Source organism: Hordeum vulgare, chromosome 5H, assembly GCF_904849725.1.
Source record: "Hordeum vulgare subsp. vulgare chromosome 5H, MorexV3_pseudomolecules_assembly, whole genome shotgun sequence".
In the NCBI taxonomy this organism is placed as follows: Eukaryota; Viridiplantae; Streptophyta; class Magnoliopsida; order Poales; family Poaceae; genus Hordeum; species Hordeum vulgare.
In genome coordinates this window covers 530,901,187-530,926,747 of record NC_058522.1, presented here as the reverse complement: position 1 = coordinate 530,926,747, position 25,561 = coordinate 530,901,187, and the positions used below count along the sequence as shown (strand labels likewise).

The 25,561-nt window shown below is 49.3% G+C and overlaps 1 protein-coding gene across 1 annotated transcript; it reads right to left on the bottom strand.

Moving 5' to 3' along the window:
* Positions 1 to 7,420: 7,420 nt before the first annotated feature.
* Positions 7,421 to 11,107, bottom strand: LOC123452344 (cytochrome P450 81Q32-like). The gene is made up of 2 exons (XM_045128983.1): positions 9,987 to 11,107; positions 7,421 to 8,249 (listed from the first exon to the last, which is right to left on the bottom strand). The coding sequence occupies exons 1-2, from the start codon at positions 10,977 to 10,979 to the stop codon at positions 7,635 to 7,637; spliced, it is 1,608 nt and encodes a 535-aa protein (XP_044984918.1). The 5' UTR covers positions 10,980 to 11,107; the 3' UTR covers positions 7,421 to 7,634.
* Between the last annotated feature and the right edge of the window lie 14,454 nt (positions 11,108 to 25,561).

Here is a 25,561-nt window from a genome sequence, read left to right as displayed (position 1 = left end):
GTCCAATGGGTGCTGAGGCACGCAGTGGATATCATTATGTTCTTACTCCACTTACGATTTGAGTGGATACAGGAGTATTTACTTAATGAATCACAAATCTGAAATATTGAAAAGTTCAATTCTGTTTCAGAGTGAAGTTCGTCATAACAAAAGGATAAACTGTCTACGATATGATCATAGAAATGAATATCTGAGTTACGAGTTTTGGCACGCAGTTAAGACAATGTGGAAATTGTTTCGCAGTTCATGCCACCTGGAACATCATAGTGTGATGATGTGTCTGAACATTATAGCCACGCACTATTTGGTATGGTGCATGCTATGATGTCTCTTATCGAATTACCACTATCGTTTATGGGTTATGCATTAGAGACAACCGCATTCACTTTAAATAGGGCACCGCGTATTTTCGTTGATATGACACAGTATAGACTGAGGTTTAGAGAAATCTAAACTGTCGTTTCTTGAAAGTTTGGGGCTTCGACACTTATGTGAAAAGGTTTCAGTCTGATAAGCTCGAACCCAAAGCGGATAAATGCATCTTCATAGGATATCCAAAACAGTTGGGTACATCTCCTATCTCAGATCCGAAAGCAAAGTGTTTGTTTCTAGAAACGGATCCTTTCTCGAGGAAAGGTTTCTCTCGAAAGAATTGAGTGGGAGGGTGGTAGAACTCGATGAGGTTATTGAACCATCACTTCAACCAGTGTGTAGCAGGGCGCAGGAAGTTGTTGCTGTGGCGCCGACACCAATTGAAGTGGAAGCTGATGATGGTGATCATCAAGCATCGAATCAAGTTACTACAAGCCTCGTAGGTTGACAAGGTCGCGTACTACTACAGAGTGGTACGGTAACCCTGTCTTGGAGGTCATGTTGTTGAGCAACAATGAACCTACGAGTTATGGAGAAAGCGATGGTGGGCCCAGATTCCGACAAATGGCTGGAAGCCATGAAATCCGAGAGAGGATCCATGTATGAAAACAAAGTGTAGACTTTGGAAGAATTACTTGATGGTCATAGGACTATTGAGTAAAAAATGGATCTTTAAAAGAAGACAGACGATGATGGTGATAAGTCACTATTAAGAAAAGCTCGACTTGTCGCAAAGATGTTTTCGACAAGATCAAACAGTTGACTATGATGAGACTTTCTCACTCGTAGCGATGCTAAAGGTCTATTAGAATTATGTTAGTTGTTGATGCACTATTTATGAAATATTGCACGTAGGATGTCAAAACATAGTTTCCTCGACAGTTTCCTTGAGCAAACATTGTATGTGATACAACCAGAAGGTTTTGTCGATCCTAAAGATACTAGCAAGTATGCAAGCTCCAGTGATCCTTCAATGGACTGGTGCAAGCATCTCGGAGTTGGAATATACACTTTGATGAGATGATCAAAGATTTTGGGTTTGGAAAAGGTTTATGAGAAACTTGTATTTCCAAAGAAGTGAGTGGGAGCACTATAGAATTTCTGATAAGTATATGTGGTTGACATATTGTGGATCAGAAGTAATGTAGAATTTCTGTAAAACATACAAGGTTGTTTGAAAGGAGTTTACAAAGGAATACCTGGATTGCGCTACTTGAACGTTGAGAATCAAAGATCTATGGAGATAGATCGAAAGCGCTTGATAGAAGTTTCAACAAGATGCATGCCTTGACAAGTTTTTGAAGAAGTTCAAAGTAGATCAGCAAAGAAGGAGTTCTTGGTTGCGTTGTAAGGTGTGAATTTGAGTAAGACTCAAAACCCGACCACGGCAGAATAAAGAGAATAGACGAAGGTAGACATATTGTTGATCAGAAGTAATATAGAATTTCTGTAAAGCATATAAGGTTGTTTGGAAGGAGTTTTCAAAGGAATACCTGGATTGCGTTACTTGAACGTTGAGCATCAAAGATCTATGGAGATAGATCAAAAGCGCTTGATGAAAGTTTCAATAAGATGCATGCCTTGACATGTTTTTGAAGAAGTTCAAAGTAGATCAGCAAAGAAGGAGTTCTTGGTTGCGTTGTAAGGTGTGAATTTGAGTAAGACTCAAAACCCGACCACGGCAGAATAAAGAGAATAGACGAAGGTCGTCTTCTATGCCTTAGCCGTAGAATCTAAAGTATGCCATGTTGTGTGCCGCACCTGATGTGTGCCTTGACTCAAAGTCTATTGAGAGGTACACAGAGTGATCCATGATTGAATCACTAGCAGCGGTCAAAATTTATCCTTAGTAACTAATGGACTAAGGAATTTTTCTCGATTATGGAGGTGGATAAAGAGTTCGTCGTAAAGGGTTACGTTGATGCGAGCTTTGACACTAATCCGAATAACTATGAGTAGTGAAACAGATTCGTATAGTAGAGTAGATATTTGGAGCATTTTCGAATAGCACGTAGTAGCAGCATCTATAAGATGACATAAAGATTTGTAAAGAACGCACGGATCTGAAAGTTTCAGAACCGTTGACTAAAACCTCTCTCACGAGCAAGACGTGATCAGACCCCATAACTATATGGGTGTTGGATTCGTTGGAATCACATGGTAATGTGAACTAGATTATTGACTCTAGTGCAAGTGGGAGACTGTTGGAAATATGCCCTAGAGGCAATAATAAATTAGTTATTATTATATTTCTTAGTTCATGATAATCGTTTATTATCCATGCTATAATTGTATTGATTGGAAACACAATACTTGTGTGGATACATAGACAAACCACTGTCCCTAGTTAGCCTCTAGTTGACTAGCTCGTTGATCAAAGATGGTCAAGGTTTCCTGGCCATGGGCAAGTGTTGTCACTTGATAACGGGATCACAACATTAGGAGAATCATGTGATGGACTAGACCCAAACTAATAGACGTAGCATGTTGATCGTGTCATTTTGTTGCTACTGTTTTCTGCGTGTCAAGTATTTGTTCCTATGACCATGAGATCATATAACTCACGGACACCGGAGGAATGCTTTGTGTGTATCAAACGTCGCAACGTAACTGGGTGACTATAAAGATGCTCTACAGGTATCTCCGAAGGTGTTCGTTGAGTTAGTATGGATCGAGACTGGGATTTGTCACTCCGTGTGACGGAGAGGTATCTCGGGGCCCACTCGGTAATACAACATCACACACAAGCCTTGCAAGCAATGTGATTTAGTGTAAGTTGCAGGATCTTGTATTACGGAACGAGTAAAGAGACTTGCCGGTAAACGAGATTGAAATAGGTATGCGGATACTGACGATCGAATCTCGGGCAAGTAACATACAGAAGGCCAAAGGGAATGACATACGGGATTATATGAATCCTTGGCACTGAGGTTCAAACGATAAGATCTTCGTAGAATATGTAGGATCCAATATGGGCATCCAGGTCCCGCTATTGGATATTGACCGAGGAGTCTCTCGGGTCATGTCTACCTAGTTCTCGAACCCACAGGGTCTGCACACTTAAGGTTCGACGTTGTTTTATGCGTATTTGAGTTATATGGTTGGTTACCGAATGTTGTTCGGAGTCTCGGATGAGATCACGGACGTCACGAGGGTTTCCGGAATGGTCCAGAAACGAAGATTGATATATAGGATGACGTCATTTGATTATCGGAAGGTTTTCGGAGTTACCGGGAATGTACCGGGAATGACGAATGGGTTCCGGGAGTTCACCGGGGGGGGCAACCCACCCCGGGGAAGCCCATAGGCCTTGGGGGTGGCACACCAGCCCTTAGTGGGCTGGTGGGACAGCCCAAAAGGTCCCTATGCACATTGGAAGAAAAATCAAAGAGAAAAAGAAAAAAAAGGAGGAGGTGGGAAAGGGAAGAAGGACTCCACCTTCCAAACCAAGTAGGACTCGGTTTGGGAGGGGGAGACCTTCCCCCTTGGTTCGGCCGACCCCCTTGGGACTCCTTGAGCCCCAAGGCAAGGCTCCCCCTCTCCCACCTATATATACGGAGGTTTTAGGGCTGATTTGAGACGACTTTTCCACGGCAGCCCGACCACATACCTCCACGGTTTTTCCTCTAGATCGCGTTTCTGCGGAGCTCGGGCGGAGCCCTGCTGAGACGAGATCATCACCAACCTCCGGAGCGTTGTCACGCTGCCAGAGAACTCTTCTACCTCTCCGTCTCTCTTGCTGGATCAAGAAGGCCGAGATCATCGTCGAGCTGTACGTGTGCTGAACGCGGAGGTGCCGTCCGTTCGACACTAGATCGTGGGACTGATCGCGGGATAGTTCGCGGGGCGGATCGAGGGACGTGAGGACGTTCCACTACATCAACCGCGTTCACTAACGCTTCTGCTGTACGGTCTACAAGGGTACGTAGATCACTCATCCCCTCTCGTAGATGGACATCACCATGATAGGTCTTCGTGCGCGTAGGAAATTTTTTGTTTCCCATGCGACATTCCCCAACACACGCTGTACTCGGGACATCCTTCACACGACCTGCAGAGGCGCTTGCAATCGACTAATCAGGTTAGTTGCACGGTGCGGATGGAATTGATGGCGGTAGGCGGGTGATCAATCCGATCGAATGCGAGGTCAGGGGCGCTACTCGATGATGATGACGGTGGTATGGACGGTGAATCGGGGTGGTCGAGCAGATCAAGGGGACGGCGTGCCCGAGAGAGCTGACAAGGGGCGGATGAGACGGTAGGTGATGCACGATCTTGATTGGACGCGGGCGACGACGACCGACATAGAGCGACGGGCGGGCAGACGTGCGAATGACAGTCGGGATGGGCCGCCACGTCGTGCGATGCCACCGGGTCGCAGAAGTGGCCGGGGTCGTGCCATTGGCGGCGGCGACCGGCGCAGAGCGACGACGAGCAGACCCACAAACGACAACCGGCACGGGCCACCGCGTCACACAAGGTCGCCGCATCGCAGAAGTGGCTGGGGTCGCATCATTGGTGGTGACGGCCGGCGCAGTGCGACGACCCGACGTGGTGTGCAAGGCCGCTGGGTCGAAGAAGAGACCGATGTCACGCCGTTGTCGGAGTAGAAGCGCGCAGGTGTCGACGACGATGACGGGCGACACAACCCGATCTTGGTCGGAAAACCAAAAAAGGAACCGCTGATCAAAGCGACCGGTGAAAGAGGGAAAATCCAGATCAAGCGACCGGAAAAAAGACTCTCTAAGGCAGCCGGTCAGCACGACCGCAGGACGAACCCTAGGTTTGGGCGGCGCGGCCCCCGGCGGCGGTCATGGAGGCCAACCGCCTCGAGGGTGGCGCGCGGGACGAAACGATGGGCGGGGCTAGGTCTAAAAAATTGTGGAAGATACCATGTTAGAAAGGAAAGAAAGGGATTGATGAAATAGTTGTTTTATTGTTTGAGTCTCATAGACATATATATAGAAGTACAATGATCAATTTGGAATACAAGACAAGATAGGACAAACCCTAATCTATCTCATATTTCTTAATAATCAATATACTCAAGAGCGGCCACGCTTTCGAGGTGGCCCCAGATGGACGATTTCACTATTTTGACCCTTTTTACATAGTTTAGCCTGATTTGACCCGATTTGTAATTTTTTTCGGACCGTTTTTCCTACCGCCACCCGCCGTGGCGGTAGGCATACACATCCTACCGCCAGAGACAGTGGTGATAAGGTTGTTTGACTCCGTTGATCCGAAGGAACCATCCGCATTGACCCGACCCATACTGCCACTGCGTGTGGTGATAGGATGTGTATGCCTAACGGCATAGCTGGTGGCGGTAGGAAAAAGGATCAGATCCGATTTTTTTCATAAACATCGTTAGATCGGACTAAAGTTAGCAAAAAGGGTTTGTCCGCTCCTGGTAAGTCAGGGTGGCGAGACACGTGTGCCGTAGTCGGCCCTTTCCATCATCTCTGATCCCTATTGGTTCGTAGCGCGTTGTTGTGGTCATGGCGAACTCTTCCTTTTTTTTCTTGCTTTTAGTTCTTTGAGCCAGCATGAGCCTGGCCCGCAGTGGGCTGAATTCGTTCAATCGTTATTCAGCTTAGTAGTTTTTTTTTGAGAAAGTATGCTCGCATTCAAATCACGAAATAATACAAAGTTTTTGACCTGTACAAACACACCCTAACACACGCATAAAAAACTAGAAAAACACAAGAGCGTCCTAAAACAAGCAACGAAACATGAAGATCTTCGAAGCTCTGTCCCATCATTCCCAAACCTTACGAGAAGACCCCCGTAACACAACAATCTACAACCAGATCTAAGCAGGTCATCATCATCAACCACGGCAAAATCGCTGCCGCGTTTCTTCCCATTCCTTCGCACTGACGCCGAAAGGGCAAGGACACACAAGTGCATCCAACACTCCTGCACCAGCCTTCACCATATTTGGCTTTGAGTACCGCACCGCTATATGTGTCCCTTCCAGATGGAAGAGAACTAGGATCCGATTCCAGCGCCATGGCCGGGCCACTCGCCCAGGCAAAGCAGGACATCCCTCCAACAACATCACAAAGAAAGAGGAAGAACAACAACGAAAAATCATACCGACGAAGAGGATGAAGAATCTCCATCTCCACACAACCCCTTCCCATCCGAGGACCCAACCGGCCAGTGCTAGTTGGCATCCACACACCATAGCCTCTAAACTCCACGAGATCCGGGGATCCCCATCTCGCTAGCCCCTAGCCCGAGAAAAATTATTCACGCAAGACGTTGTCGCAACGGCCTCAACGACGTCTCCCTCAATCCTACCCCTACAACGAACGCACCACACAGAGCCGAGGTTCCCCCTTCCTCCCGCCACCGAAGCGGCCGACGGAGGGAGAGGGAACTGGCTGCAGCGCTGACGGCACGAAGGGAAGCCCTGCCCTGCTCACCTCCTTTCTTCTGAATCAAGCGGTTATCGAGTCGTGGTCGGTCCTCACCAGATGTATGTTACCCTTAAAATAGAAGTTGTAGTGTGGGTTAGTTACTGAAAAGGCCAAGGGTTTTTCTATAATAATGCTTGATGGATTAAGAATATTTATTTTCTTTACTAATAAAAAATTAAAAATAGTATAGTATAATAACAACAATAATAAAAGTAATAGTATATATATAGAGGAGAACGGACGTTTGGCTCCCGGAGCCATGGAGGCCGAATTTTTTGAAAAATTCGAAATTCGAAAAAATTAGTTCTAAAAAATCTGAAAAAAAACATACAACTAAACAAGAATGTGATCCGTGTGTGTGTAAAATTTCAGGTCGAAATACTTTGAAACGCAACCTGTACAAAAAAGACAAATTCATGTGTTAAAAAGTTCCAGATTTGTCTTTTTCGCACAGCCCTTATTTCAACATATTTTGTTCTGAAAATTTACACACTTGTGTATTATACCTTCATCTATCTATGTATTTTTTTCAGAATTTTTTGAAATATTAAAATACAAATTTTCACGAAATTTGAAGTTTGAATTTAAAGACCTCCATGGAGTTGGGGAGCCAAAAGCAATTTCCGATATATGGAGTATTGATATAGATATGGCTACGTACATAGGTAGCTTAGCTAGTCGTTATTCCAAAACCCTGAGGAACATGTAATTTACAGACGATGGCTAGCCTGACTCTGTTCGCAGAGTCACAAGTTTATTTGCTACTACTACGATATCAGCACGCCATCAGCCGGAGCGTCTCCCTCACGATGCACTGCAAGTATTTTTCGGCCATCAGAGGCTCTGGAGCACGTCGCGCATGGCCGGGCGCGGCCTGCAGACGGCCTCGAGCGGCACGGCCTTGGGGATGGTGAGCCCGCCGCTCTCCGTCATGTCCACCTCCTTGCCGTCGACGCGGTCCCAGTCGAAGCACTGCACCAGCGTGGCCAGCACCATGCCGATGGTCCGCAGCGCCAGCGTCTCCCCGGGGCACCGCCGGCGGCCCATCCCGAACGGGATCATGAACCGCCCCTCGGCCTTGCCGTCCTCGAACCGCTCCGGGACGAACTCCAGCGGCCGCTCCCACGCCGCCGGGTCGCGGTGGATGGCATACGCGTTCACCATCAGCATCGTGCCGCTCGGCACGTTGTAGCCGCCCACCTTGCAGTCCGCCGACGACTGGTGCGGCAGCAGCATCGGCGCCGCCGGGTACAGCCGCAGCGTCTCGCTCACGATGCACTGCAGGTAGGCCAGCCGGGGCACGTCGTCGGCGGTCACCAGCCGGGAGGTGCCCACGGCCGCGTCGATCTCGGCCTGCGCCTTCCTCAGCGCCGCCGGGTGGTTCAGAAGCAGCGACATAGCCCACTCCGTCGTCGTCGACGTGGTCTCCGTTCCGGCCCCAAATAAATTCTGCACGGAGTTCAGTGAGATCGTGACATGAGTAATTATTCTGCAGAGATATCACTGAGAAAATGGGTACAGTGAGATCGTGACACGAGTATGATTGCCTCCACGAGTTTTAGTTTATCGGGTTGGTGAGAATCGACAGAATCGTCGGTGTACTGTCATAAACCACAAGAACCAATCCAAGTCTGTGCTCACTTGCGTACTGACATGACATGTTGGATCCATCCAAATCCAACCAAGTGACATGGCGTTATCTACCGTGCAGACTAGCTAGTGACTATTTTGGTCCCATCTCCTCTTGCAGTCCTAACGAAATAAATGAATCTATACTTTAAAATATGTGTATATACATCCGTATGTAGTCCACTAATAAAACCTTTAGAAAGACTTATATTTAAGAACGGAGAGAGTATAATTTTGTTAAGACATTTCATTACGAATTACATACGGATATATGTAGACATATTTTAGAGTGCAGATTCATTTATTTTGCTCTATATGTAGTCCTAGTAAAATTTATTAAAAGGCTTATATTTAAAAGCAGAGGGAGTATATACAAAACGAAATAAGTGAATTACATTTTAAAATATATCTATGTACATCTGTATGTAATTTATAAAAGCTCTTATATTTAAGAACGCAGGGAGTAAAAAAACATTAGAGTGATGGCTACACTGACTCTCGTCGCGCTGCTGTCTGTCTGGTGACTTAAACGAGTTGCCACTCAAGATGCAGCTAATTTTCTTGGCAAAGAAAAACTAAATAAGTGCTAATTAAATCATTATCTTAAAGACAATATTTCCGTGTTGTCCAAATGCAAACAGTTTACGCCGATATCGCTATATTGTACGTATATCTTACAAATCAAATTCTGTGACTGATTTTCTCATAAAGTCTTTATCAACTTTTACGTTTCAAAAATATCTCATGAAATGGGTATGTGACTGATTTGAAATTTGCAAGAATCAAGAGGAGTATTTTCCTAAACTGTTCATGTTTAATGCATCATATTATACTTTTTTCTTTATGAGTTTATTATATAGGTTTTTATAAAAAATGAGATAATATCAACATGGAATCATATATCATATATTTTTAATTTTTTATCAGGATTTTAGAAAAGTATATACGACATATTTATTGTGCTCTAAACTCTGTGGTTCTCACCTATTGAGTTAAGGAAGACAATAACTATTACTTCCTTCGTCTTAAAATAAGTGTCTTGAGCTTAGCACAATTTTGTACTAGAGCTAGTAAAAAGTTAAGACAGTTATTTTGGGACGGAGGGAGTATATTTTACAACATTTTCTTCTTATTTTTTCAACGGTTTTGAGAGAGTTTTGACAACATATCGAACACATATCTCCTTACATTTTTCTTACAGGATTTCTAAGGAGCTCTTCAAAATGATGATACTAAATGAACAAGGGTAGATTAAGAGGAGTGTTAGAGTTTATTAATTGTGTTAATTATGGGGTAAATCATCCCTTATTAACGGCCAATCGGTTAGAAGGGAGATTTACCTCATAATTAACATAATTAATTAACTCTAACGATTTTTATTTTTTAACTCTAACAGTGCTGCTGTCTGTCTGGTGACTTAAACGAGTTGCCACTGACTTAATCTTGAGGATGCAGCTAATTTTCTGTGCGAAGAAAAACTAAAAAAATGCTAATTAATTTGGAATAGAGTTAGAGTTAGATAGAGACCAAGCAAGGAGCTAAAAAATCTTGACTCACCGCGCAGAGGGCCGTGATCATAGTATCGGTGTACACCTCCGGCTCCGTCTTCTGCATAGTGAGCAGCACGGCGATCATGCTCTTCTTGTCGGCTTCGGCGCCGCCGCTGTCCAGCCTCCTCCGCTCGGCGTCGATGAGACGATGGAGGAAGGCGTCCCTCCTGCTCACGGCGGCCAGGATCTTGTTCCTGACGCCGAACACGTCGAACCACCGCATCACCGGCAGGTAGTCCCACGTGTTGGCGGCGCCGAGGTACGGGATGATCTCGTCCACCACCTTCTTGAACTCCTGGGCCTCCACGGACATGTCCGTGTCGGCGTCGGCCTCCGACCGGGTCCCTTTGGTCTGAGCGATGGTCTCCATGAGCACGCTCAATGAGAGCTCGAACAGCCTCCGCTTCAGCTGGACCCGCGCGGCGCCACCGCCGCCGGGGGACGCCTCGGCGGAGCGGAAGAGCCGGCGGGCCATGGCGCGCACCTCGCCGGCGATGACGCCGGACATGCAGGCGACGCGGTGCGCGGAGAGCAGCTGCACGGCGGCGACGCGACGGAGGTTGCGCCAGTGCGGGCCGTAGCTGGACGTGGAGAGCGCGGTGCCGTCGAAGGACACGAGCAGCTGCGAGGGGAACTGGGGCCTGTCGGCGAAGATCACGTCGTGCTCCGTGAAGCACTCCCTGGCGCAGTCCGCCGAGGACACCACCACGGCGCGGCGCGAGCCGAGCCGCAGCGAGAAGACCGGGCCGAGGCGCGCGGCGAGGCGGCACAGAGCGACGTGGAACGGCTTCTCCAGGAGGTGGAGGTGGCCGAGGAACGGGATGGGCCTGGGGCTCGGCGGCAGCTGGACGTCACCCTTGCTGCGCCTGCCATTGCTGACCTTGCCTAGAATGTAGTGGAGCAGGAAGAGGAAAGTGAAGGAGAGGATGGCAATGTATGCCTTATCCATGGTTAACTGTGGTAAGTGGAAGTGATGTGCGTGCGTTTGATTGGATTGCATGGCGGCCTATACTACTACAAGGCTTAATTTGCATACGCCATGCCTGACGTGTGACGTCCATGGCGATCCGTGGATCGTGGAAAAGGTCGTGGCTTGCCTTGTTGTCCGTGCGGCGCTGGATCGAGATCCATCTTGCTTCCGGTTGCAAAGGCAAAATCAAACCGGAGATTCGGATCCGTACGCATGAAGTATCTCCAGGCCTTTTGCTTTGGAAACAAAGCAACTCCCGAGGACTACCACGTCAATAAAAGTAAGCATGTCCACCATGTGCAGATGCAGATCCAGGCATATTTGCTCCGTTTTCTTCAAATAATGACACGTCATTATACATCTGATTAATATGAATCAAGAAAATAAAGGCCCGTTTTGACGTAGAACAACCAGTAAAAAGTAAAATTATATTAAAAACATACTAATCTTTCTGAGATTGAAATTATACTAAACCAACAACAAGGAAAAGCAACATATGCAAATGCCTTCGCCATACTCGCTAAGGGTTTCAACCGTAATAGTCACTCGCCCCTTGGGACAAGATCTATCGATCGTTGAAGCAACATAACAGGAGCATCACCCTACATGGAATAGGCTTGCAACCCTTCACCACCAATTCAAAGGGTTGGAGAAACAAAACCAAACCACATATAACAATACAAAAGAAGATAACGAATTCGCCACATCAATAGCCATGTGCAACCGGAGCAGTTGCACATGGCCTTCAAATTTTAGAGGACCCAAAATCCGAGATTAGATATTAATGGGCTTCTAAGCTTGGATGAAAAGGAGTAGAGGACTCACCTAAACTGGAGCTAGTTTTGTGTGGCTCTAGGTTGTGACTGTTACATTATGAATTTCATTCAAATATCTATCTCTACTTCATGTATACGCTTTCTCGCAATATTGTCTTGCTTGAATCATTGTTACCGTTGTTGTTGCGATCATTACAAAACTACTACTACTGCTACTTTTATCATTGTTACTATTGCTACCGTTACTATCAAAACTATCACATCACTTTGCTACTAATAAATTGCTACCAGAAGTTTGCTTTTCACGTGTGGTTGAATTGACAACTTAACTGCTAAGGCTTATATATACTCTTTAGGTCCCTTGTGTAGAAACAATAAATTTGGATAAAATAATTATCTCTAAGACTGTTGCAATCCCCTATACTTGTGGGTCATTAGTCGTCACTTGCACTCCCACCTCTATCTCCTCCTCCTCATCAGTAGCATCTGCATGAGGATCCGCATACATAGTGGCCCTCCTGGAAGGAACACGAACTATCCTCTTCCATTGCTTATTGGGCTAAGATTGTCTTGGAGCTAAGTTGCCCTCAACTTGTGGCCTTGCAAGACTCTTCACTTTATCTAGACTTGCATATTCTTTTCTCACAATAGTCTTCCTGGAGGTGATATCTTCTAGAACAAAGTAATTATCCTCCTCATCAAAGTTCTTCCTTCTTGCATATGTGTTAGTAGGAGGGAGTACATGGTCACTCCGAGAACCTGGATCAGAATATAAGCTATTTGGATCAGTCCTCAAGCTCATGTGAACATCTTTGTATATCTCTTTATTCTCACTATCCTCTGACCCTCATATCTTGCAAGCTAAGTGAGGAGTCCGGGATTAAGGGGTCCTTGGACCACGTGCCTATTCTCATGGACCGGACTCCCGGGCCTGTTCGACCGTCAATAGAAGCATCGAACTCAAGATGAACTCTTTAGAAGACTTGGCGTGCAATCCAAGGCGAGGTAGTAATTGACATATTCCTTCTCTATTGCAACCGACCTTGTGTAAACCCTAGCACCCCTGGCATCTATATAAGCCAGAGGGCCATAACTCGTAGAACACATTAAGCTCATTACGATTAGGGTTTAGACCACAACATCCGAGAGGAGATACCTCGCCTGTGTTGCATGGCTCAATGATATAAAACCACTCCTTCTGCCACAACTTGATGGTGTTGATGAATGTACCCTTCGGCCCTGTTGCACCGTTGAGCTTGCCGATCATCGCCCCTTCGCAATTAGCCTGCTTGCCATTAAAGACCTTGGGCTTGACATTGAGAACCTTCAACCAGACGCCGAAGTGGGGTTAGGCCTGCAAGAAGGCCTCGCAGACCGTGATGAAGGCAGAAAGATGGGTTATGGAGTTCGGGGGAGATCGTGGAAGTCAAGCCCATAATAGAACATGAACCCTCGAACAAATGGGTGAAGGGGAAAGCTTAATCCTCGAATGAAATGAGGAACAAAAACTAATCTTGCCCCATCTTTAGGTATGGGGATGACGTGGTCCTTCTCTGGTGCAGGGTGGGCTCCGTTCTCCGGAAGATAGCCGCAACTCTTCATCTCCAAAATGTCTTTCTCGGTGACAGAGGAGACCTCCCACTTGCCCTTGGAACCGGCACTTGCCATTGCTGGATCAGTGAAGGGATTTGAAAGGCTCGGAGGAGAAGCGGAGCCAGGGCGCTGGAGCTTTGGGAGCATGGAATGGCGATGGTGTGCGAGATCTGAGGTGCGTGAGGAGGCCGAGGTGACTTTTTTTTACCTTTTATGGCTCGCCAGAATGCTGAAGGCCCCGCCACTGCGTCGTAAACTCCACCACTTCCCAATAAAGTCGTGCGATTATGAGCGTGTTTGATAAACCCAAACCATAAACCATATCCCTGGAAAATAGGGGCACGATCTCCATGATGGAACATGTAAGTAAAAAGGTCTCGAACCGCTCTTTCAGGAAAGGTTACAAGCCTTGACCAACCACGACCTTTCGAATAGGGAAATTGCTCATTGTCAAACGGTCGGCCTGGAAATCGAAATATATATATATACATCTTTGTCTATGCATTTCAAGGAGAAGGAGTCATCGGTAACCGAACTATCATCGGTTATAGGAAGAGAGGAACTCGCCTCGCAAGCAAGAGCTCCTATGACATCATCAAAGGAAGAAGATTTCGGCGTTGGAGGCCAGTTCGGGGGCTACTAAGGGAGTCCGGGATTAAGTGGTCCTTGGGCCGCCTGCCTATTCTCATGGGTCGGACTCCCGGGCCATCCGACTGTCGGTAGAAGCATAAAACTTAAGATGGACTCTTCCGAAGACTTGGCGTAAAATCCAAGACGATGTAGTAATCAACATATTCCTTCTCTATTGTAACCGACATTGTGTAAACCCTAGCACCCCTGGCATATATATAAACCAGAGGGCCATAGCTCATAGGACACATTAAGCTCATTACGATTAAGGTTTAGACCAGAACATCCGATCTCACAGTAGAGCCCTTAGATAACCAAACTATGTTTTGCCCACTCCTTCCACACATTGAATGAAGGAAGTGGGTGTGGCTTCACTTGCTCGGCACCATGCATCTTGCCATGTTAGAGAAACTCTAGCAGACCCGCATCCCGTAGGCCCGCAAAATGCGTTTGCAGTTTGGGGGAAACCGCTTTTCTGGGCTGGCTCGGACGGCCGCAGATGCAGACCCCCCAAACAGACCCGTATAAAAGTACATTCGCTGAATATGCTTTTATACATGTCGGCTTTTGTGGGGTCTGTTTCGGACACCGCCGCGTCGACCCGAAAACAAAAAACGCTCAATTCTCGCATTTGACATAAGTTCCCACAAATAAGTTCAAATTCAAAGAAACATAACGCAGTTTTACACGCAAATAAAAGCCAAGTTCAGTACGACAAACGCAAAAGAGGGCCTTGCATCATCTTGGTCGATCTTCACTCCGCGCCGTCGACATTGCACCATATGGAGCAGAGAAAACATCTCCGGAACTGTAACACGGGCCGGCCGACGCGACCATTCTCCTCTTCAAGATCTCTCTCCTTGCCATATCATGCCATGTTTTGGTGAGGTTGTCGATGTCATCGCGGTTCATTGACATGATCTTGTTCTCTTCAGCGAGCAACAAGGATTCTTTGTCGATCAACTTCCACTTCTCGCACTTTTGGAGCAACTCCCAACAATGCTCTAGTTTGAAGAATTTGTCTTCCGAAGCTTCCATTTCTTTGTAACTATATTGGTCAATCTTGTCCTACACAATGTGAACAAAGTGATGTAATCAATTCTCATGACGCAAATATGATTACACACAACTTGAACAAAGGCAAAACAAACTCACATAGTTGGATTCCACGGTCCCACTTAGAGGTGCATTGCGTACTTGCTCCAAACAAGCTTCCCAACGGCTGTACATAGGCTTGATATTCTCCCTGTCGTGGGTATAAGTCTGACAGTAGATGTGTAGGGTACGAAAGGATGGGCAGAGCCTTAGCTACGGCGAGGTTGTATGAGTTCAGGCTCCTCTACGGTGGAGGTAAAAGCCCTACGTCTCAGTGCTCTTGGGAGCTTAGTGTCGAGTGGAATATAGGATTACAGTAAATGTCAACCCCTGCACCAGTGGGGAAGGGCGGCTTATATAGAGTGCGCTGCCCTCCACAACGGCCCGGTGGACAGGGGTGGAATAGTGGCGAATAAATGCCTACGTTACAGGTAATGTATGCCTTAAATGCTAATAATGGTGTATGAAAACGTATGACCGTTGCCCTCCTGGGAGGTTACGATGTACAGAGTGGAATTCAGTCGGTACGATAAATACGCTCCGAATGCTCGTCACCGACTGGATGATGGGGGGTCCTTAGTTCAACCGGAACTGTCTAAGGGCCTTGCCCTCTATGAAGGGTAGTCCTTGGGTAGGACCTATAGGGCAGGCCTATGACCCTACCCTGGGACTATAACCCCATCATTAGTCCCCGGATGGATCAGGGTTGGAATGACGAAGTGATGCGTGGAGTACGGATTCGACTGGTATGGATGTGACTTTGGCGTTGTTTGCCTCGATCCATTTTATCCTTTCGACCAGTGATCCGAGTGAAAATACCAGTGAAACGAACCGTCAGGGACCGAGTGCTTCTGCGGAATCTTTCGATGTGACCGGTCAAACTGACAGCGGCGGATTTTCTGGGATCCTCAAATTTCGGTTGCCGCGCGCTCAGCGGGGATGTCGACATCGCCATCGAGTAGTTTCTGCCGCCTCGATTACCGCGTCGTTATCTTCTCCACTAACATCGCAGCAGCCGGTCGGGGGATAAGATTTCGGGGCCACCTGTTAGTGACCCAGTCGAAAGCTTATTTAAGCCTCTCCGGCGGGGGTTTCTTGTTGCGCTGCCCTTGTTACTCGCATTCACCCCGCTCCTCCCGTAGCTCCCTGCGCGCTCCAAGCTTCCTCCGTCCTCTCCTCCTCTGCGGATCTGCTACCTTCACCATGACGAAGGGGCAGATGAGCAAGCTCGAGTCGCAGAAGAAGAAGAAGGGGGCGGCCCCTGCTCAGCGGCGACAGCGGGCACTGCCGGCGGGTTGGATCGAGGGGGATTTCCTCCCCTCCACGATGACGGCGGACGACTTGCTGGAGCTGGTGGAGCACGACATGATCGCCAACAAGTCGTGGAGGCTACCGGCGGAGGGCGAGACGGAGCTGGCGCCACAGGAGGGAGAGCGCGTCCTGCTGCTCAGCCACGTGTTCAGGGGCTTTTCCTTGCCTCCCCACCCCTTCTTCAGAGGTATTATGAATCACTTCAGGGCGCAGCTCCATCATTTCCCTCCGAACGCGATAGCCCATCTTGCCGCATTCGTCACCCTTTGCGAGTGCTTTATCGGATGTCCCCCCCCCCCACTGGGGGCTCTTTAAGTACATCTTCTCCGCTAGGTCCCAGATTGTCAAAAAACTTAGCCAGTCGGACGATAAAACCCATCTCCTCCAGCTCTGCGGGGGCTTAGGCTTCCAGAAGAAAACGAAGAGAAGCTACCCTCCTCTCCAGTTGTTCGAGTCGGTTAGGAACTGGCAGTCGACCTGGTTCTATTGCCAGGACATCGCTTGTCCGAATGCCGCAACTGGGTTGCCACCCTTTAGCCTAGACCGTCCGGCCCCTCCCAGGCAGCTTGCGCTCTCAAAGGTAGAAAAGATTCAGATCCAACCTCTGGTCGACGCGCTGATAGCTGTCGTCCGCAAGGGAGTCACCGGCATAGATTTGTTGGAGACTTTTCTTGGTCGGCGCATCCAGCCGCTGCAAGCCCGACATCACGCCATGTGGCACTACGCGGGTCCTGAGGATTCCACTCGGACTCATCCAGAATGCGTGACCGGGGAGGTTGTGACAGCGTGGGTCCGCGCCATCACAGGCGCATGCGACAACCCCAGAGGAGCCTGTCGGGTGAAGCCCTTCCGCGCCGATAATCGTCCTCCGAGTGAGGTGAGCACCTCTTGTCGAGTGCTTTCAATCTCCTTAGATTTATCGCTTTTCTTGTGTCACCGCCTGATGTCTGACGTTGTCGACTGTATTTTGTGCAGGAGTGGACCAACTAGCATTCTCCCGTATCGAACGGGAATCCCGCTGAGGAAGAGGAGGGCAGCCAGGAGGGTAGCGTGGATAGCGCTTAGTACGTCTCCGACAGTGGGGAGACGGAGGAGGAGACTGAAGAGGAGGAGGGGGAGGTTGGGGAGCAGAGCTCGCCACCTCCACCATCAGAGCCTCGAACCAAGCGCCGTGACAAACCTGCGGCTCCGCCGGCTCCTCCAGCGGCCCCGAGTGCTCCGCGAGCCTCTCCCGTGGCTCCGAGTGCTCGGAGCGTGAAGAGGACTAGGGACGCTGCTGACGAGCCCACGAATCAGCCGTCCAAGGTGGCAAAGCCTAGCGGGCCCAAGCCTCGGAAAGCTTTGCCTCGGATGAGGATCGTTGTTCCAGTCGCCTCAGCGTAAGTGTCTTGTTCTCCCATCTTGCTTCAGTCTCTAGTTGAACTCATGCTTATCCGTCGAGTGGATTTTACTCGACAGAGCTGCTACCTCAGCCACATCTCTGTCGCGCCAAAACGATGATCCCATGGACACGGATAACGCTGCCACATCCCAGCAAGGTACGTCATCGCGACTGTGAGAGTTTGTATTATTGTTTCGCGAGCGCTGTCTTTAATCTTGCCCTTTTTCTGCAATTTCACGTTGTTCAGTCGGGGTTCCTTCGGATGTGATTCACCTGGAGGACGACGACCAAAAGGGGTCAGGGCCAGCTTTGGCGCCTGTCCTTGAGGTTGTCCCATCTGCTGCTGCTCCCACCATGGACGTGCCGCCGACCGAGACGATGCCGCCGACTGAGACGGTGCCCCTCGCGGTGGAACCGACTGGAGCGCCACTTGGGATGCCCAAGGAGTCTTCTATCATGCCGGGTCCGTCGATCGTCCAGTACGATGCCCGACACCTCCCGGAAGACCAAGTGGGGACCGCCAAGGAGGCCATGGTGCAGGTGGAGCTGATGGTGGGTGACGCCAAGGGAGCGTATGACTCCATCACGTCTTTGTACAAGAGAAGCTTGGAACTCCGGGACGATATCCGAGTAAGTGCACTAGTAAGTGTTTACTTTCCTCTTGTTACCCACTGGGGGTTTAAGTGATATACTCGGATACGGTAGGATTAGTTTGCAGTGGGTTCACTCCGAGTGAACCCAGTGGGTGTAGTCCCCGAGACTTCTGTCGAGTGCTTGCACCGGCAATTATCTTTATATGCATTTTCCGTGACCTGATCAGATCATAGATGATCTGCCCGAATGGTACCAGTGGGGGCACTCCGAGTGCACCCACTGGGTGTAGTCCCCGAGAGTAGTGTTACTCAGGTCGGGTAATAGTAGTCTCATAGGCTTGTCTGTTTGTCATGTAGCTCAATAGGGTCGGCCTGTTCGAGCTTCATGCCAGTGGGGTCACTCTTAGTGAACCCACTGGGTGTAGTCCCCGAGACCGTTGTCGATTGCTTGCATCGGCAGGGGTCTGAAGAACTTTGAGCTTTGTTTGTTTTCCTTGCTGAATGTGTCTGATCTTCCCTTTGCACTGATTTGGCAGAAGACTTGCGAAATGGGATCCGTGTACAATGCTCTGAAGGCTGAAAAGATTCAGCTTGCTGCGGAATTGGAGGCGGCTGTGAACGACTTAGCTGGTGTGAAGAGGGCTCTTGCTGACCGAGAGAAGTCTTTGGAGGAGTCCTGGGAGACCAACAAGGCATTGGTGGCCGAAATTGAGGAAATGGGCAAGCAAAGAACTGAACTGATGGGTCAGATGAAGTTGATGAACAATCGGTGTATTTCGCAGGAGAAGTACGTCAGCGACTGGGCAAGGAAGATGATTGCACTGCTTGGTGGTAAGTTTTTTGCCAAGTGCTTCTTGTCTTTGGAGTTTATTCTGCGCTTACTTTCTGCTTGTCTTTTCTTGGCAGATTTTTGTCTCGATGCTGAGGCTGAAGCAACCGACATTGAACGGTCGGTTGTTCCGAACGTTCCACTCGGCGACGAAGCCAACCATGACATGCTCCGAGCGCATATTCGCCTTGGCAGAGTGGGACCTTTCATTGGCCGCCTGAGAGAAGTCATCGACCGGATCGACAAGGAGTTGTGGCCCGAAGACGATTCCCGGCAAGAAATTGAAGGGTTGATGACTCGGCTAGAGGACGTCCCGAACCGAGTGCAGGCATGGAAGAAGTCTGCCGCTCGCTGTGGTGCGGACGTGGCGTTATCTCTGGTCCGCGTGCACTGCAAAGAAGCTCGCAAAGAAAAGCTGAAGGCGTTGTAGGTCGCCAATACCAAGAAGCTTCAATTCGAAGATTTCATGGAGACCTTCATCGACACAGCGACTCGCATCGCAGACGGGATCGACCTTGACACCTTTGTGGAGCCTGCCAATCCCGGTGACGCTTGTAAAACTTTATGGTGAGTGCACTTTTGCCTCGGAATGCCGAGTGTTATCTGTATCAAACTTTGGCCACTGCTGTTGGCCGTCACATTTGTGGTTCGGTGTGGATAAGCTTGATCCACACCGAGCCGATCCAACCTTGAATTCGAATCGAATATTTTGCTCTTCTTTCGCCAAGTTTTTTTTGACACGATTTTGGCTCGTGGTTTTTGTTTGGCGTTTCTTGGTGAAACCAATGGGAAACATGCGGAGCATGTATTTGCCAGTTGTCTTCACATCCACATGAGCCTCAATGAGGGTCTGCTAAGCCTCCGAGTGGATCTCGAGGATACACTCGAAGGAAGCTTTTTTACTTAGGCAATTCTGGATCACAGCTAAGTCCCCGAGTGCGGCATCTCGTGCGCACTCCGAGTGAGTTGATACTCATGTAGTTATCAGTTGTCTTCACATCCACATGAGCCTCAATGAGGGTCTGCTAAGCCTTCGAGTGGATCTCGAGGATACACTCGAAGGAAGCTTTTTACTTAGGCGATTCTGGATCGCAGCTAAGTCTCCGAGTGTGTCTTTTCGTGCGCACTCGGAGTGAGTTGATACTTAGGCGATTCTGGGTCACAGCTAAGTCCCCGAGTGCGGCTTTTAGTGCACACTCGGAGTGAGTTTGTACTTAGGCGATTCTGGGTCGCAGCTAAGTCCCCGAGTGCGGCTTTTAGTGCGCACTCGGAGCAAGTTTGTACTTAGGCGATTCTGGGTCGCAGCTAAGTCCCCGAGTGCGGCTTTTAGTGCGCACTCGGAGCAAGTTTGTACTTAGGCGATTCTGGGTCGCAGCTAAGTCTCCGAGTGCGGCTTTTCGTGCACACTCGAAGTGAGTTTGTACTTAGGCGATTCTGGGTCGCAGCTAAGTCCCCGAGTGCGGCTTTTAGTGCGCACTCGGAGCAAGTTTGTACTTAGGCGATTCTGGGTCACAGCTAAGTCCCCGAGTGCAGCTTTTCATGTGCACTCGGAGCGAGTTTGTACTTAGGCGATTCTGGGTCGCAACTAAGTCCCCGAGTGCGGCTTTTCGTGCGCACTCGGAGTGAGTTTGTACTTAGGCGATTCTGGGTCGCAGCTAAGTCCCCGAGTGCGGCTTTTCGTGCGCACTCGGAGTGAGTTTGTACTTAGGTGATTCTGGGTCGCAGCTAAGTCTCCGAGTGTGGCTTTTCGTGCGCACTCGGAGCGAGTTTGTACTTAGGCGATTCTGGGTCGCAGCTAAGTCCCCGAGTGCGGCTTTTAGTGCGCACTCGGAGCAAGTTTGTACTTAGGCGATTCTGGGTTGCAGCTAAGTCCCCGAGTGCGGCCTTTCGTGCTCACTCGGAGCGAGTTTTTTAGACCGGAGTTTGTGAATGCGGAAGAATTTTGAACCTGCAAGAAATCAATCTGCTTTGTATTACTTCAATGATACTTGTTCTTTACATTGCCCCCCGTCGGCGGTCACGTGTAGAAGCGCTTCAGGAGATCTCCGTTCCATTCTCGCGGCTCGTCCGTTTCTCTGTCGAGGTTGTAGAGTCGATATGCTCCGTTGTTCAGCACCTTAGAGATGATGAAGGGTCCTTCCCAGGCGGGAGCCAACTTGTGAGGCCTCTGCTGGTCCACTCGGAGCACCAGGTCGCCTGCTTGGAATGTGCGACTCCTGACGTGTCGCGCGTGAAATCGCCGCAGATCTTGTTGATAAATTGTTGAGCGAGTCAGTGCCATCTCGCGCTCTTCTTCTAGTAGATCCACTCCGTCTTGCCTGGCTTGCTCTGCTTCGGCTTCGGAGAAGAGTTCGACTCGTGGAGAGTTGTGAAGCAAGTCACTCGGAAGGACTGCCTCGGCTCCGTAAACGAGGAAGAACGGGGATCGCCCTGTAGATCTATTCGGAGTTGTGCAGAGGCCCCACAACACCGAAGGCAGCTCGGTGACCCATGCGCCGGCGGCATGTCCAACTTCTCGCAGAAGTCGAGGCTTCAACCCTTGAAGAATAAGTCCATTCGCCCGCTCTACTTGCCCGTTTGTTTGGGGGTGCGCCACAGATGCAAAATCCACTCGGATACCTTGGCCTGTGCAAAAACCTTTGAATCTGTCCGAGTCAAAGTTTGTGCCATTGTCAGTGATTATGCTGTGCGGAACCCCGAATCTGGCGATGATGTCTCTGACAAACTTGATGGCCGTAAGGGCGTCAAGCTTCTTGATGGGCTTGGCTTCAATCCACTTGGTGAACTTGTCGACTGCTACCAACATGTGAGTGAATCCCCCTTGGCATGTTCTGAATGGACCGACTGTATCCAATCCCCACACGGCGAACGGCCAAACAAGAGGGATTGTCTTCAGCGCAGATGTTGGCTTGTGGGACTTGTTCGAATAGAACTGACAGCCTTCGCATCGGTCGACCATATCTTTTGCCATTTCATTCGCCTGCAACCAGAAGAAACCATCTCTGAATGCTTTGGCGACGATTGCTCTTGAGGAGGCATGATGGCCGCAGGTTCCTGAGTGAATTTCTTCCAGGATTAACTGTCCCTCCTCAGGGGAGATGCATTGCTGAAGGACGCCTGAAACACTTTTCTTGTACAACTGGCCATCAATGACGGTGAAGGACTTCGACCTGCGGACGATCTGCCTCGCTTGGACTTCGTCTTTTGGTAATTCTTGCCTCAGGATGTACGCAATGAAGGACACAGTCCAATCGGGGATGAGAGCAAGAATCTCCATGATCAAATCAACCACAGCGGGGACCTCGACTTCAGTCGGATATGTTGAGCTCTTCGGTTGTACTGGTTCCTCTGTGAAAGGATCTTCTTTTACTGAGGGAAGGTGCAGGTGCTCGAGGCAGACATCACTTGGGACCGGTCTCCGAGTGGATCCAAGTTTCGCCAATTCATCACCTGCTTGGTTTTTCAGTCACGGACACATGGTGGAGTTCCAGACCTTCAAACTTCTTCTCGAGCTTCCTTACTGCGTTGCAGTATGTAGTCATGGTGGGGTTCCTGACATCCCACTCCTTCATCACTTGATTAACCACCAAATCTGAATCTCCATAGACCATCAGGCGACGGACGCCGAGTGTGACGGCCATGCGCAATCCATAAAGGAGAGCTTCATACTCTGCCTCATTGTTGGAAGAATCGAAATGTATGTGCAACACATACTTAAGTTTATCACCTTTTGGCGATATGATCACTACGCCAGCGCCGGAGCCATTCAACATCTTGGACCCATCGAACAACATAGTCCGATGAGCCGAGTAGATGTGAGTCGGTTGCTGTTGTTCTACCCATTCTGCTATGAAGTCAGCCAGAGCTTGAGACTTTATAGCCTTCTTGGCTTTGAACTTGATGTCGCAGTATAACATCTCCATAGCCCACTTCGCCACTCGGCCTGATGCGTCTCGATTGTGGAGGATTTCCGACAACGGAGCATCAGAAATGACAGACACCGAGTGGTCTTGGAAATAATGAGCCACCTTCTTCGCAGTCATGTAGATCCCGCAAATAAGCTTTTGATAATGGGGATACCTCTGCTTGGAAGGAGTCAGGACTTCGGAGACATAATATACTGGCCGCTGAACCTTGTACGCTTTGCCTTCTTCTTCACGTTCGACTGTGAGAACAGTGCTGACGACTTGATTTGTAGCCACGATGTACAGAAGAAGGGGTTCTTTACTGAGCGGGGCAGTAAGAACGGGCTGGGTGGAAAGCAGGGCTTTGAGGTCGTCGAATGCAATTTGGGCTTCGTCTGTCCACTCGAAAGTATCTGATTTCTTCATGAGTCGGTACAGAGGTAACGCCTTCTCGCCGAGTCGAGCGATAAACCTGCTCAAAGCCGCTAGGCAACCTGTGAGCCTTTGAACATCATGTATTCTGACCGGTCGCTCCATTCGGACGATGGTCCCGATCTTTTCGGGGTTGACATCGATCCCTTGTTCGGAAACGAAGAAACCGAGTAACTTTCCGCTGGGAACACCGAATGAACACTTGGCAGGGTTGAGCTTGATATCGTACCTACGAAGGTTGGTGAATGTTTCTGCCAAGTCAGTCAGCAGGTCGGAACCTTTGCGTGACTTGACTATGATATTATCCATATATGCCTCCACATTTCGACCGATCTGGTCAAGGAAGCATTTTTGGATCATGCACATGAAAGTTGCTCCTGCATTCTTAAAACCGAATGGCATAGTGATGTAGCAGAAACACCTGAATGGGGTGATGAAGGCTGTTTTTAATTCATCCGGACCATACAGACGGATCTGATGATAGCCCGAATAGGCATCAAGGAATGATAAACACTCACTGCCCGCAGTCGAATCAACAATTTGATCAATGCGGGGGAGCGGGAAATGATCTTTCGGGCAGACCTTATTGAGATGCTTGAAGTCGATGCACATACGGAGAGACTTGTCCTTCTTGGGCACCATGACAACATTGGCGAGCCACTCGGAGTGGTGTACCTCGCGAATGAAGTTGGCTGCCAAAAGTTTAGCCACCTCCTCTCCGATTGCCTTCCTTTTGTGCGCGGCGGACCGACGCATGCGTTCTCGGACGGGCCGAGCAGCAGGATCCACATGCAGTCGGTGCTCAGCCAACTCCCTGGGTACACCTGCCATGTCAGCAGGCTTCCATGCGAAAAGGCCCCAGTTCTCACGGAGGAATTGGATGAGCTCGGCTTCCTATTTTGGATCGAGGGTGGTGGAGATGTTCGTCGGGGCGGCGGTGTCGTCCGTTGGGTGGATGCTGACTTTCTTCGTGTCGCCCGCCGATTGGAATGCGGACTCCGAAGTTGGCTTCTTCGAACGCATCAAGTCAGCGGGGTCGGCTGTCTTCTTGTACTCATCCAGCTCGAGGATAGCCATCTGCTGATCGGCAATCCTCGACCCGTGCTGCAGACACTCCTCGGCCCGCTGCCCATTGCCCGTGACCGTGATCACACCTTTGGGACCCGGCATCTTCAGCTTTAAATACACGTAACATGGACGGGACATGAAACGTGCATATGCCGGACGGCCCAGAATTGCATGGTATGCACGCTGGAAATCCACCACCTCGAATGTCAGCTTTTCCTTGCGGAAGTTCTTGTCGGAGCCGAAAACGACGTCCAACGTGATCTGGCCGAGTGACTTGGCCTTTCATCCTGGGACGACTCCGTGAAACTGCATGCTGCTCTCGCTAAGTTTGGACATCGGAATGCCCATCCCCTTGAGAGTGTCGGCGTACATGATGTTCAAGCCGCTGCCGCCGTCCATGAGGACTTTGCGCAGTCGGACTCCTTCCACCACCGGGTCGACGACTAGGGCCTGCCTCCCTGGGGTGGGTACGTGTGCTGGATGGTCCGACTGATCAAAGGTGATCGCAGTCTGAGACCATTTGAGGAACGTGGGGTTGGTCTGGGTGGCCATGTTCACCTCCCTGTTCACCAGCTTCAGTCGACTCTTGCTTTCCACGTCAGCAAAAATCATCAATGTTGCATGGACTTGGGGGAACGGATCCTCCTTGTCCTCATAATCCTGCTCGTTGTCCTTTTCACTCGGCTGCCCTTCGCCGAACCCTTGGATCAGGAGGCGACATTGCCGAGTGGTGTGCTTCGGGAATATGGCGTTGCCTTCTTCATCCATCTTCGTGTGGATTGGACATGGCTGATCCAGGATGGAATTCCTGATCTATTTCTTCTTGGGGGTGTACTGAGCTTTCCCCTTTCCCTTGAACTTGGCATTGGTAACGGCTGCTGCCTCTGCCTGCGGAGTGGACGGAGCTTTCTACTTTTGCTTCCGATTGCTTTTCCCATCTCCGTCGGCGACTGCCTTATGCTTGCCGCTACGTATGCGGTCCTCTTCTTCGCCATTTGC

Bases quoted from the DNA above. Each gene is read 5' to 3' on its own strand.
- LOC123452344 (XM_045128983.1), bottom strand. From the start codon at position 10,979: ATGCAATCCAATCAAACGCACGCACATCACTTCCACTTACCACAGTTA. The intron at 8,250-9,986 runs GTGAGTCAAGAT...AACTCCGTGCAG, and splicing joins TGATCACGGCCCTCTGCGCG to AATTTATTTGGGGCCGGAAC.